Source organism: Musa acuminata, chromosome BXJ3-7 (genome assembly GCF_036884655.1).
Source record: "Musa acuminata AAA Group cultivar baxijiao chromosome BXJ3-7, Cavendish_Baxijiao_AAA, whole genome shotgun sequence".
Taxonomy (NCBI): domain Eukaryota; kingdom Viridiplantae; phylum Streptophyta; class Magnoliopsida; order Zingiberales; family Musaceae; genus Musa; species Musa acuminata.
The window spans coordinates 36,675,237-36,690,000 of record NC_088355.1 but is presented as its reverse complement, the minus strand read 5'-3'; the positions used below and the strand labels follow the sequence as shown (position 1 = coordinate 36,690,000).

Sequence of the window (14,764 nt, the reverse complement as noted above, 5' to 3'; positions counted from 1 at the left end):
AAGTTGATATGGGATCTATAAATTAGAGGAAACCAAACACAAATATGCCAAAGGTTTCTTAGTTGCCACATTCTATTCTTCTCTCCCCTTCTCCTCCTCAGATAGCGAGATTTGAGCAGCGATTTAAGGAACGTCGTCGTAGCCCTACCGTGTGAACTTGCAAAAGCATGATTCATAATGATACTTGGGGTCACAATATATGACTGTTAACATACAACTACTTGCAAGTAAAATATGAGACAAAGGCACAAATTTCTTCTTTTAAGAGAAAGAAACAAATTATAACATTTCATCATTGCAAGGAACAAAGAGTTCCTTTTCTTTCTTTCTTTTCAACTCAAGTTTGGGGTGATCCAGAACTGGCTATAACTATATTGTTGTCGTCCGCGTTTGACAAGTTTGGGAAATCTTTCGATGCTATGGCTATCCAAGTTGTAGGAAATGAATTCAACCTCTGAAGATGGTTGCCATAAACGAGTGAAATAGATACAGTTAGCACAACATCTAGCTTCACTAGCCAAGACCGAAAATGCATGCTTAAAAGGAATGTTCATGAACAGTGCTCGATCTCCCAAGCTCTCCAACTTGATCCACATCTTTTTCTCAAGATCTAGTTGAAATAAGACGACGACCAGGGATTCATCGGCATTCTCCATTACGTAGACCAACAATATGTTTCCGCCACACTCAACCAATGACGTGATACTATTAAAATAGTCTGAACGATCAATGGGACTTGGCACCATTAGCTTCCTGAGCCGAAGAGGAAGAACTCGGAAGATCGTTAAGCACCCAATATGGTTATTCCATGTGTAGAATTGCCCCTCGAAGCTAATAATCGTCTCGAAAAGTTCGACCCTGTCTTTCTCGAAGGTCCAGAGCTGGTCTCCCGGCCTCCAAACATACAGTTGATTGATGAAGTCACGTGCAAGAAGGACACAATCTGGGTTCGACGGAGCTGATGACATGCATAGGAAAAAGTTGGGTTCAAGCAAGCAAGGTGGGAGTTGCAACCACGCCCTAGAGAAGGGATTCAGCAAGAGCATCCGGCTGTGGTTGGAAGGATTAACAACCAGCCAACCGTGCGAGCAATTACAGAATAAGGTCCTTGTCACTGGGTAGCCATGTAACTCGATTTTGAAGGTGACTTCCTTGTCTACGACGCTCCGCAGGCTGCATGCAAGATTCTGGAACTCTGTGGTGATTAGCCATGGGGTCTTCCACATCGTCGGGTCAAATTTCTGGGCGGTGGCCCTCCAATCCTTGCATGCTACACTAAGGCGCATGGCATCCTTGGGGTTCATCGACGTCAATAGAGACTCCACAATATCGATTGGAATGTACCTGGTTGGCCTAGTCTCACTTTCGATCTCCCTCTTCTGCTTCTTATCGGTTGTGACTGCAGATCTACGGTGGAAGAAAAGCATAGAGAGAAGTAATTTGTATAATGACTGCAGATCTACATTGTTTAATCGATGTAGAGGAGGATGCTTACTTGTGTGGATTGGGAGGAGGAGGAGCATTAGAATCGGGGTCCGATTCGTATCCATTATTCGTCATCTTTGTCACCGCTTAGTCATTAACCGCTGGAAGGAAATTGTATTAGAGGAATAATAAATTTCACCGATCGTGCGGTTGTTTGTATTGAATGTATAAAATATAAATAGTATATTTCTTAACATTTATAAAATGTTTTATAATTCATACAAAACATAATAATTTGTTATTTGATTTATGGAAAGAAGTATGCAATCCATTATAGAAAGCTGAAATTTAGTACTTTGCATATCATACATAATTCTCAATAATCATAAAACTCCAAAAAAAAAATTGCTGGCATAAATATTTTCTGCCAGCTAATCATTTATTTTTTACTGGCATAATTATGATTTTGATTCTCAATAATCATAATCCTATACGAACTCTCATCTAATGCTTCTCCAAATATCACATATAAGATCAGGAGACCAATAGAATCCTACTGCGATCCAAAAGGTAAAAAATATGAGCACAAATGCCTAGTAAAAAAAAAAAAGGAAATAATTCAAAGGAAAATTGTGATAAATAAATAGCTAAATATAATTCATAAATATTATTTATGTTATGCATTAACATGATCTCAATGAAGGAAATAAGAGAGAATAAATTTGTGAATGGTGCATATCATATGACAATATTTACGTGATAACAAATCAATGTCCGAACTTTTGGTTACATCAAATCTCTCTACAAATGGTGTGATATCTTTCAATGGCTACAGTGAGAATAAATCTTCCTTGCCAAGCGAGAGATATATCACGCGCTCAATGACCCATCAACTCCCGAAGAGAATGACTTTTCCCGTAATAAGATATATATGCTCATAACAAATATAATATCATCGATGGTGTCATACAGCATGCACAAATATAATAGCTCCAGCTGATATCATTGGAATGACATGACAGGTGCCATTACTCCTCCAAATTTGATGCTCAATTAAATATGTCCTACCAATAGTGGGCTCTCCAAATCGCATTGGGTTTCCCATCCATCAAAAAAATCAACTGAAACTTCAGCAAAACATCTTGGTCCAAATTCGGATACTATGTTTGGACAATGAGAGGACACAAGTCTTCCACATGATCCAGTATAGTTTTGATCATAGTTCGATTTGAGTTGGAGTTAAATCAGAATCAAACTAATCTGATAGTTCGCCAGTTTCAAACCAAATCAAAATCAGCTGTTCTGGTCCCGTTCCTGATTTTGAGAAATCAGAACCGATGATTTCGGTTTCAAACCAATGGTTCCAATTTTAAATCGGTTAAATATAATAAAAATAGAAATATAGCTTGTGGTGTAGCCATTAAACAACTAATTTTAAATCCCATAAATCTATTTCAAATCTTAATAGCATCATTTATTTAATTATAGTTTTATATTTGTAATCAAATTTTTTTTATGTTATTATACTCATTATATTTACATCTATTTTTAAATTTCAAACTAAAATTTTAAATAATTTATATTTTGATTTTATTTGTAATTTAAAAATACTAAAATATTTAACGATTTGAAAGGAAATTGATAGTTTCAGTTTTGATTTCAAAATCGACCTTAGGCAGTTCAATTTTGGGATCTGATTTTGGAAACCTACAATCCATTCATAACATTCAAAATCTTAAATGAAAATGATAAACCTAATTGTCTTTCTATTAATTATATTAGAATTATTTTTAACTACTAGTAAATTTCTATGCTTATTTAAACAAAAAATATGCTCATTATTAAGTAATGTTTGTTAAAACATAAGTTTAATAGGATTTAGAGAAATGAATGACCTCTAATTTTTTATTCATTTTTGTCCTAATGGATAACATTACAATTTATATTGTTACCATTTAAGTATTATCTTTTATCTTTTTATAAGTTAATTAGATAGGATTTTAGAGATAGGGGTTTCTTGATTTAAATTATTATTCTATACCTATAAATAGATGATGTTTATATGTGTAGATTCATTCCAAGTCTAAAGTGTTTAGTCATATAGGACTTAAGTCAAAGAGTAATTCATAATCTTAGAAGTGTTTTTCTTTCTGAGAAGTTCAATATAACCTTTTTTATTATTTTTATCTTAGTTTCTTCTTCTTCTATTTGATTTGATCTTAGGATAGTAATACATTGTTACTACTATTTGAAAAAGGATTACACTTGCATATGATATTTTACTTTCTTCACATTGTATTAGAGCTATAAAGGTGATAACTTGTATTTCAAGATCTCCTTGGTAAAGAAGATAACCTTTTTTCTTTTTACTATATATTATAATAGTTGAGTTGATGGGTTTGGTATTGAACTTTTCAATCAATCTAACTACGAGATTTAGAAAATTTATTTGAATTCCTATTTCATAAGGGCAGAACTATGAGTTATGGTTGCTGACGATGCAACAACAGTACCAAACGCCATAGATGAAGACATCATGAAGAGACGAAGGATATTAGATGCAAAAGTTGATTTTATATTAAAGAGCTCTGTCTCTCGTGATATCTTTGAATATATTATTGGTTATAAATAATTTTAGAGATTTAGATCACTTTTGATACATTGCTTAACAAAAGGAATATAACTTAACTTTAGTATTTAAAGAATGATTTAATAAATACTATCCAAGGTGATCTCTTAATTTTTTTAATACTTTTTAAAGATTAAAAATTTATGTTAAGAGATATCACTTTTAAATCGAAATGTGTCTATTTCTAATACATGAATAAAATATTATATTATTTATGATTTAAAAAATATATATATTTCTTATATTATATTTATTCAAGGATGAGTTCAATAATGAATTTTAGTATAGTTGAAAAATCTTGTTGCTTCTTAAGAATCCTTAGCTCATCAACTTGTAGAGTCTATGTTTTAGGGGAAGATGAAAATGCCCATTTTATAAATAAGAAGGGTAATGATAAAGATAAAAAGAGGAAGGATGATGCTAATAGCAAGCAAGAGTCTTCTTCAAACAATGGTATAAATTGAAAAGTGTTATAGGTGTGATAAGTTAGGCTATATCAAGAAAAATTATCATATTAAGATTAAAGGAGTAAATATTATAAATAAAAAAGATTATTTCAATGCTAATAATGAAGATTAGGGTAAATGTTTCATGGCTAAAACAATTATAGTGGAGGCCTTCTATTAAATTAAAACATAACTTGATAATTGATTCAAGATATGGTCATCATCTTATTCACTAATATTCATTAATATGAAAGTAATGATGCAATCATCATGACAAATAATACTGTTCACTAAGTAGAGAAGGAAGACACTATAATAATCTTAAAGAAAGACAATGATCCCATTACATTGAATAATATGTACCATGTTTCAAGTATGAAGAAAAATTTCTTTTCAATTACAAATATAGTTAATGCTGAAAATTATATTCTTTTTAGTTCTAATGAAGTCCAATTTTTTCATAACATAAAAGAATTAAATATAGATTTAGTACACACTAGTAAAAGGATTAAAGATTTATATATTTTGTTAGCATTGAGCTGTTATGTTGATAGGATGAGTACAAATGATAGTGCATTAATCTGGTATGCTAGACTTTAGTCATATAATTTTTTTTAAATTAAAGATTATGATTAAAAAAAATATTCATGGTCTTCCCAATCTTACTAGTTTTAGTAGTAATAAAGTTTACGAAGGTTATCAATACGATAAAGCACACAAACAACCTTTTGATAAATAACTTTTGAGAAACAAATTTTTCATAGAGATTATTTAATCTAATGGGCCTTTCTCAAACTCTATCCTATTGATAATTTTACAAAGTTCATTTAATATACTTTATGAAGGAAAAATCATATGTTTTTTTCAAAATTTTAAGAGTTCAAGTTAACAGTGAAGGTGTTCTTGGAAGAAAATTAAAAAGCTATGCATCGATACTGAGAGAGTTCACTTTTGATAGATTCTTCTCCTTTTGCGGATTGCTTGTCATTAAAAGAAAACTCACTTGTGCAAATGCACTACAACAAAATGGTGTGAAAAAATTAAAATTTTGACATGTCATCAAGACTTATAAGTGGAACTTACCCAAAGCCTTATAGGCAGAAGGTATGACTGTTGAATCTCGTATTTTGATGATGAAACTACTTGATATATGTTTATGATTTAATCTGCGTTTTGAGTGACGCAGGATGCTTCGATCAGGATGAGACAATTAAAGCAGGAAAATCATATTGTGCCGAAGGAACATGTCAGAAGATTGGACGTCGGGCCGGTGGATCGGTCGACGTATCGACAGAAGGCTTCGGGCCGTGGACTTGGGCATCGGGCCAAGAAGAGCGGGTATTGTGCCAAGGATATCGGAGTTGCGGAGTCAACTGGCCGATTGGGCAATAGGCTGCAGGAGAGGACGATGCGCCGAAGAATCGGACGAAGCGTCGAGAGACCAATGACATGTCGGACAACTTGGTTAATTGCTTAGGATTAATTGTCTCGATCGAAGTTTTGGTGTGCAGGATTAACTACGATAAGAGTAAGACAAGCAGCAGGTGTTGCGCCGGAGTCAAGATCAGTATCACGTTGGGAGTTCGAGAGTTCGACGGAAGTTCGGACGGTCGTCGGAGGTTCAGCGTGAACAGATCCGAGAAGTCCAGAAGCTTGCCAAGCGAAGCTCGTCGGAACTTGCCAAGTGGATCGTCGCAAGTCCAGGAGTATGCCGGATGTCCGCAGAAGGATCACCGAGGGTTATCGGTTGATCGACGGAAGTTGGCCGGAAACTCGCCGGAAGAAGCGATTGACGCATCGGAGCAAAGCTGCAGAAGTTGTCTTAGAGTTAATCGTAGTTAGCATGATGATTAAGCATGAAAATGGGAGGTGATCCCATTAGCTTAATCTTGGGGCAATTGGGCCCCTGAAAAGATTCAAAGTGGGCCGAATGGAGTGAACCATTCGGACCCTGATTGCACCAGGAGGTGCAACCGCCCCAGCCAGGAGGTGCAACCGCCTGGGCTGTGGGGTTGGGAGGTGCAACCGCCCCAGCCAGGAGGTGCAACCGCCTGGGCTGTGGGGTTGGGAGGTGCAACCGCCCCAGCCGAGAGGTGCAACCGCCCAGAGCTCAGTCTTCGAGCTAGACTGGGCGGTGCAACCTCCTCTGCCAAGAGGTAGCACCGCTAGAGCTCAAGTTTCGAGCTCTGCCAGGCGATGCAACCACCGAGCTCAGTCTTCGAGCTCTGGCAGAGAGGTGCATCAGCCTGAGCTCAGTCTCGAGCTCTGCCAGGTGATGCATTCACCGAGCTCAGTCTTCGAGCTCTGGCAGAGAGGTGCATCAGCCTGAGCTCAGCTTGGAGCTCTGCCAGGTGATGCAACCACCGAGCTCAGTTTCGAGCTCTGCCAGGTGATGCAATCACCAAGCTCAGTCTTCGAGCTCTGCCAGGTGATGCAACCATCGAGCTCAGTCTTCGAGCTCTGGCAGAGAGAAGCAATCGCCTGAGCTCAGTCTTCGAGCTCTGCCAGGCGGTGCCACCTCTCTAGTCAAGAGGTGCAACCGCCTGATCCCAGAATTCTGGGATTTGATCGATTTGATCGTTTTGAGCTCGAATTTTGAATTGGGTTGGGGCCTATAAATACCCCACCCATTCAGCACTGAAAAGATACAGACCTACACCGAAATCTTGATCTTTTCTGTGATTCTAAGAGCTCAAAAGTGTTGTAAAGCCTTTAAGTCTCCTCCTTCTGTTCTTCAAGTTTTCAGTTGTAAAGTGAGGAGAGAAAGGTCTGTAAAGGTTGTCTCCTGAGCCTGTCAAAAGGAGAGAAATTGTAAAAGGGCAGTTTGGCCTTCGCCCATTGAAGGAAGGCACCTAGTTGACGTCGGCAACCTCGTCGGTGGAGGAAGCCAAAAGTGGAGTAGGTCAAGGCTGACCGAACCACTCTAAATCTCTGGTTTGCGTTTATTTTCGAGCACTTTATCATTACTGCAAACCTCCCTCATTACTACTGCTCTCTGCGCTTTCACGAACAAGTTCTAAGTGCTGTTCTTCCGAATCTGCATTCAGACGTAAATTCGTATTTTCATACGTTACTGTTTACGTTTACGTTTGATTCTGCAGAACTGTCTTCCGTGCTTTTACGAACGAGCTTCTTTGCAGTTTATACTTACATTTTGATCCTATTGATAACTGCAAACTTTCCTCTACGATTTTACGAACGAGTTTCAGCATTTAGACGTAAAGCTGCATTCAGACGTAAATCGGCTTTCCTCGCTCAATCATCAGATCTCAGTTCACGTTTACGTCTTGATTCCAACTGCATACTGCCTTCTGCGAGTATACAAACAAGTTTCAAAGTTTAGACGTAAAACTGCGTTTAAACGTAAATCTGCGTTTAGACGTAAATCTGAGTTTAAGACGTAAATCTGAGTTTAGACGTAAATCTGCGTTTAGACGTAAAACTGCGTTTAGACGTAAAACTGCGTTTAGACGTAAATCTGCGTTTAGACGTAAATCTGCGTTTAGACGTAAAACAACGTTTAGACGTAAATATGAGTTTAGACGTAAACTGCGCTTAGACGCAAAACTGCGCTTAGACGCAATCTGCGCTTAGACGCAAACTGCACTTAGATACAAACTGAGAATTTGCTTTTGCATCATAACAGTTTTTGAACGAACGTAGCTTTTGGTTTTTAATCGCTGTAAGATATCTGCTGCACTAATTCACCCCCCCCCCCTCTTAGTGCTCTCGATCCTAACAATGACATGTACAACTTATGTTATTGATCAAACTCTTTTAGTCTAATCAATCTAAAGTCTTCATATGAGCTCATATTTGATAAGAAATCAAATATTAAATATTTTAGTATATTTAGTTCTTCATGCTATGTTCACATATCAGATTCAAAGAGAAGCAAACTTAATACTAAGGCTAAGAAATATATATTTATTGGCTATGATAAAAGAAAAATAATTAAAAAAATATGGATCTACAGACACATAGGTATGTGGTATATTGAGATATTATATTTGGTGAAATTTCCTTTTCTTTTGAAAATATCAATCATAACAGTGAAAGTGATAGAGAGTAATAATATTTATCGAGAAAATTCTATGATTGAGAAGATAAAAAAGAATAATTATCAAGCCACTATGTTATAGAGACGAAGATAATATAAACATATATCATTGTTTCTTTTCTAAACCAATTGATGATCTTGAGCCTACTTGCTTTGATAAAACCAAAAAGTGTTAAAATGTGGGAGGATGTCATAGATGAAGAGAAGATCCTCATATAAATAAAACTTGGGTTCTTGTGTCAAAGCCTATAAATATAGATCCAATTACTATAAATAAATCTACAAGGTGAAACGTAAGTTAGATAGATGTATAGATTTGTCATAAGGCAAAACATGTTGCAAGTGAGTTTTTTGAAAAATATGGAGAAGATTATGAGGAAACTTTTAGTCATTTTGGCCAAGATGACATATGTTAAGATGGTGAATGCCCTAGTAGCTAATTTTTTATGGAAGCTTTGGCAATTTAATGTGAAGAATACCTTCCTATATGGTGAAATTGACAATGACATTTATATGAAATAACCACTAGGCTATACTTCTATTTTAAATTAAATTATTTTTATAAGCTTATGAAGGCCCTCCATAGGTTAAAGTAAGCTCCTAGAGTTTGGTATAGAAAAATTGCTCAATGCTTATATTTCTGTGATTATTTTTTTTCATTCAAAACTTAGCTTATTTATTAAAAAGCAAGGAAGCCTATATGTTATTATTCTTTTATATGTGGATGATATAATTATTATTGGTAATGATGAAATAAATATTTTAAAGCTTCATGGTGGTCTTTCTCTCTGATTTACAATAAAAATCTTAAGGGAGCTTGATATTTTTCTTAGACTAAAAGTGATAAATATAAAAGAAGATATATTTATCTCTTAAATAATTTATGTAAAAGAAATTATTGAAAGATTTAAAATTAATAAAAAAAGGTTTCTACTACACTTTTGATGTAAATATAGAGTTAAGTTGTAATGATGAAAAAGTTTTTTCTGACCTTCGATCTTTTTATATGCTTATTAGTAGTCTCATTTACTTAACAATTACAAGACTAGATATTATATTTTTAATTTGTCTTATAGGTTATTTTATATAATTTCCAAAGAAGCCACATCTTGACGTAGGAAAGAGAATTTTGAAATATATAAATTCTACTCTTGATTTGAGATTATACTTTAAGAAGGGCATTCATCCTGAATTACATAGTTATGCAAATACTAATTTAGGAGGTGATTTGGATAATCATAGATTCACTTTTTGTTATGTCTTTTTATATGGTTATGCTTGTATCTCATGGTGTTGTAAGAAATAATAATCGATCTCTCGTTCTACAACCAAAATAGAATACAAAATTTGTTTACTTTTACTCAAGAAAGTATATGGTTAATAAGGTGTTTGATTAAGGACATTTACTATCAAATTAACAAACTGACTATTTTACAGTATGACAATCAAAATGCCTTAAAATTAACTAAAAATCTAATTTGTCATGCAAGAGCCAAACATATTAAAATTGAATATAATTTTATCTAGGAAAATATATTTCAAGTAGTCATTGAGGTTATGGGAATAAAGAGAAAATTTATTTATCATAGATATCTTTAGAAAATCTCACTCCGAAAGATCGTTTGAAAATCTTCAAAGTAAACTAAGACTTATCTCCAAAGGTGTACTTTAAGAGGGAGTGTTAAAATTTAAAGTATTATCTTTTGGAGTATTTTAAGATTCTTATCTTTTATCTTTTAAATAAGTTGATTAGATAAAATTTTAGAGATATGGTTCTCTTGATTTAAATCATTATTCTACACCTATAAATAGATGATAGTTACATATGCATATCCATTCCAAATCTCAAGTATTTAGGCCTATAGGGCTCAAGTCAAAGAGTAGTTCATGATCTTGTAAATGTTTTTCTTTTTTAGAAGTTCAATATAGCATTTTATTTTTTTACTTCCACCTTTGTTTTTTCTTTTTCTATTTAGTTTAATCTTAAGCTAATAATACTTTGTTACTACTATTTGAGGAAGGATTGCACTTGAATATGATCTTTCCCTTTCTTCACATGTATTAGGTTGTTAGAATATCTAATTGAGAATTTTTTTTTTTTTTTTTAGGTGAGCTAACATTGACATTGTCGATGACATGCAAATAACAAAGTTAACAGGCTTTGGAAGTGATGGTTATATATGCAAGTTGCAAACTATCTTTCTATCAATTAGGGAAGAATTACTTGGAGAATACTAATATATTGAAGTAGTTGATTTAAAGGGATTGGAAGAGAAAACAAGTTTAAAGGGGCTTAGCTATTCAACATCACTTAGAAAGGTTATGGACTCACAAGAGAGTGTCATGATATTACAGAGGTGGGTATGTTAATTTAGAAGGAATGAGATATCAATACAATGTGACAAACAATGAGGTCATGATCATGAGAATAGCACAACTATATTATAGATATACGACTTCTAGATGACCATCGATCCATTGCTCCCGAGAGAGAGAGTACAATGGTCCAAAATCTAGATCAAGATGATGGAGAATGTAAAGATAGACTCAAAGTACTAACTAAAAAGATAAACACTAAAGAACGTCACTAGACCCACGTAAGAGGAAAGAGATTGATTTTAGGCCAATAAGATAGTGATCTACTACAGTAAAATGTAGGCATCCTATGGTGTTGTACCATTGTCAACTCTAGAGAATAGTTGACAAAATTTATGGAGAGGGTACAATCCCAATAATATCAAAAACATCTTGTATCACTTACTAGGAGGAGGTAGTGAATGTCACACAAATATGTTTTTGTTACGGCTAGTAAGTATTTTAGGAGTCTTAATTAGATTTTAAATATTGGAGGAGTCATAATTAGATCCATGGTAGATTATGATTAGAATTCGGATTAAGGATCCAAGTAGGAAGTATAATTCTTAATGAATTAGGATTTGTTCTTCTTACACCATGAATCTTAAGGTTTTGGTAAGAAGAGGTACAGAGGAAGATGTTCAGTTTTAAAAGTTCCCAAATAATATATTTCCTTATATGAGTCATGATATTACAAGTCATGATATGACTATTGACAAACAATTGGTCAAGACAAAGACCATAAATTTCTTCTTTCTTAAGAAAGAAAACAAAATCCAAAAGTTTATTGTTCTAAAAGGAAGTTTCTTTTCCTTCTTTCCTTTCAACTCAAGCTTGGGGTGATCCAGAGTCGATTGCAACCATATCGTCGTTGATTGTGTCCAACAAATGTTGGAAAACTTGTGATGACATCATTATTCATACTGTAAACACTGAATTCACCAAGTGGAAATGGTTGCCAGACACCAGTCAAATAAATACAATTAGCAGAACATCCAACTTCACGAGCCGAGACTGAGATAACCTGATTACGAGGAATGGCTATGAATAATGCTTGATCTCCCAAGCTCTCTATCTTGATCCACACCTTGTTCTCTAGATCGAGTTGAAAGAGGAATATGACGAAGGGTTGAAGGGCGTGCTTCATTATGCAAACCAACAATATGTTTCCACAAGATTCGACCAATGACACATTACTTACATTAGAGCTACGAGAATCGAATGGACATGGTACCACTAGCTTCCTTAGCCGAAGAGGAAGGATTTGAAAGATTGTTAAGCACCTACTCCAGCGATTCCAAGTGTAGAATTGCCCCTTGAAGCTAATAATTGTCTCGAAAGGTTCAAGCATGCCTTCTTCTAGGGTCCATGATTCATCTCCTGGCCTCCAAACGTATAGATGATTAATGTAGTCGCGTGCTAGAATGATACAGTTAGGGTCTGTCGGAGCTGATGACATGCAGATGAAAGAGTTGGGCATAGGCTTGCAAGCTGGGAGTTGCAACCACACACTAGAAAAGGGATTCAATAGGATCATCGAGCTATAGTGGTCAGGTTCGGTCACTAGCCAACCATTAGTGCAATTATAGAATAAGGTCCTACTCGTTGGAATCTCAGGGAACTTGACTTTGAAGGTGTCTTCATTGTCTACTACACTTTGTAGGCGGCAGCTGGCCTTCCAAACTTTGGTAGTAATTAGCCATGGAATCTTCCTCTTGATCGGGTTGAACTGCACTGAAATAGCTCTCCAATCCTTACATACTGCACCAACACGCATGATGTCCCTCGAGTTCATCCGTGTCAAGATTGACTCCACAATATCGATTGAAATATACCTAGTTTTCTCTTCATTGCCATCGATCTCTCTCTTGTGGTTCTTCTCAGTTGCAACTACAAGTCTACGATGAAACATGAAAGCATAGAAAAGAAATTATCATCTTTAGTGAGATTTACGAGGCCATTTTGAACTTTTATGATTATCTTTAATCGATGAAGTGGGGACGTTGATGCTTACTTTGGTGAAATGGGAGGAAGGGCATTAGTATCAGAGTCCTGTTGGTGCTCGTAGTTTGTCATCTGATCAGGACGGGTCCTATCAGCCATCTCCATCGTCACTCCATCATCAGCCGTTATTATGTTCTCATCCATCACATTTGCGAATGCTTTATTCACGATCATCTCCTCCATCTATTGTAGATAGGAATTGACAATGTGGAAATCAATTATATTGGAGGAATGATGAATTTTATTGATCATTCATGGGTTATTAATGTACAATTGTACAGCTGTTTATAAAAGGTGTATAAGATCTAAAGAATATATTTCCTTAAACGCATGAAAAACGCCATACTCTATATTAAGGATAATTTCAATATGGCATTGTTGGTAAGAGAAATTTGCATGTCATTCATGTTTTTATATAAATATAAAATTCTAAAAAAGCAACTGATAAACATAAATAATTTCTCCAAATATCATATGAGATCAATCTTAAGGAGTCCATCCAAATCCAATGGCAATCCGAATAATAACAAAGTGAGCACGAATACGTACTGGGAAGAAAAAGAAGAATTCAAGGATAACAAATAATAATATAATATAATAAATAAATAATAATAATTTCACACTTTAGTTCATTAAGGATTAATATTGTAAAAGAGGTCCTTTTGATATGATTGAGGTGTTACTATGTAGGTTGGTCCTTCAAATATTTGTCAAAAAGTTACAAATATTATAACTCTATTCTCTAAAAATTTTGTCCCCTCAAATTTGAAAATCTACTTCCAACCAATCTCCAACTCTAATCTTCAAGAAAATTGATTAGATTTCTCACCAAGCTAGTTCTTGTTAGCATAAAATCTGTAATCATGCTATGTAATGCGAAAAAACTTTTATGCCAAGATTGAAATCAAATAAATTAGATCTAACAATATTCTCTGATGCACATAGATGCACACAGATGATGCACTATTCAGATACACATAGATGATGCACTCAGATACACATAGATAATACCCTTAGCCCATAGAAGTCCTATCTATTTATAAGCGAGAGCAGAAGGTCTAGGATAAATTATTATGAGAGTTCCTCTCATCAAGGTTATCTCCTAAGGAATCCTACTTTAATATGGACTTCTTTTCTATTGGCCAATAACCATAATCAGAATCCAATAATATCTATAATATATCTTATTTAATTAAATAGGGCCACATAATCTAATATTCTCCCACTTGGCCCATTAATCAGTAAAATACAAAAGATTTAAAATAAAAAATAAATAAATTTTATTTAAAAATAATTTGACTCAATTAGATTCTGAAATTTTACAAAACTATATACACGCGTGTGAATTTTTAGAAAATAGGCCAATAAGTCCAATAATAACAATATGAGTCATAGCGATTGTATACCATCAGTGTCACACTTCCTTCTATGTACCATAATACTGTTAGCCTTTCCTAATGTAGTCCAAAATGACCCCTATAATTTGTCTTGTCAAGACAATCCTGTCATCACATTCAACCATAATATGTACATACATAATTGTGAACAGGATAGCAGAAACAAATAACTTTAAGTACGTAAGTAAGAATGTCAATTATAATATCCACTCAAACATGCATCATCATATCCTTTATGGGTTGCTCACAAATCTAATCATAAGAACATTTTCTTTCAAAATACTTTAGACTGTAAGTCTCAAATGAATGGATCAACAATCAATACAGTGGAACTTAAGTAATTAATTGACATTAGATGTTTCTGGACTCATCTTCTCTAACCATCAAGTACTTTATACTATAATGCATATAGATGCAATAATACTTATCATTCTTAGAGAAGAAAACT

The 14,764-nt window shown here is 34.5% G+C and overlaps 1 protein-coding gene across 1 annotated transcript; it reads right to left on the bottom strand.

Annotated features, from left to right (window-relative positions):
• Positions 1-332: 332 nt before the first annotated feature.
• LOC135642928 (F-box protein At3g56470-like) lies at positions 333-1,560 on the bottom strand. The gene is made up of 2 exons (XM_065159411.1): positions 1,496-1,560; positions 333-1,407 (listed from the first exon to the last, which is right to left on the bottom strand). Exons 1-2 carry the CDS (start codon positions 1,558-1,560, stop codon positions 333-335), a joined length of 1,140 nt encoding a protein of 379 aa, XP_065015483.1.
• Positions 1,561-14,764: the final 13,204 nt, after the last annotated feature.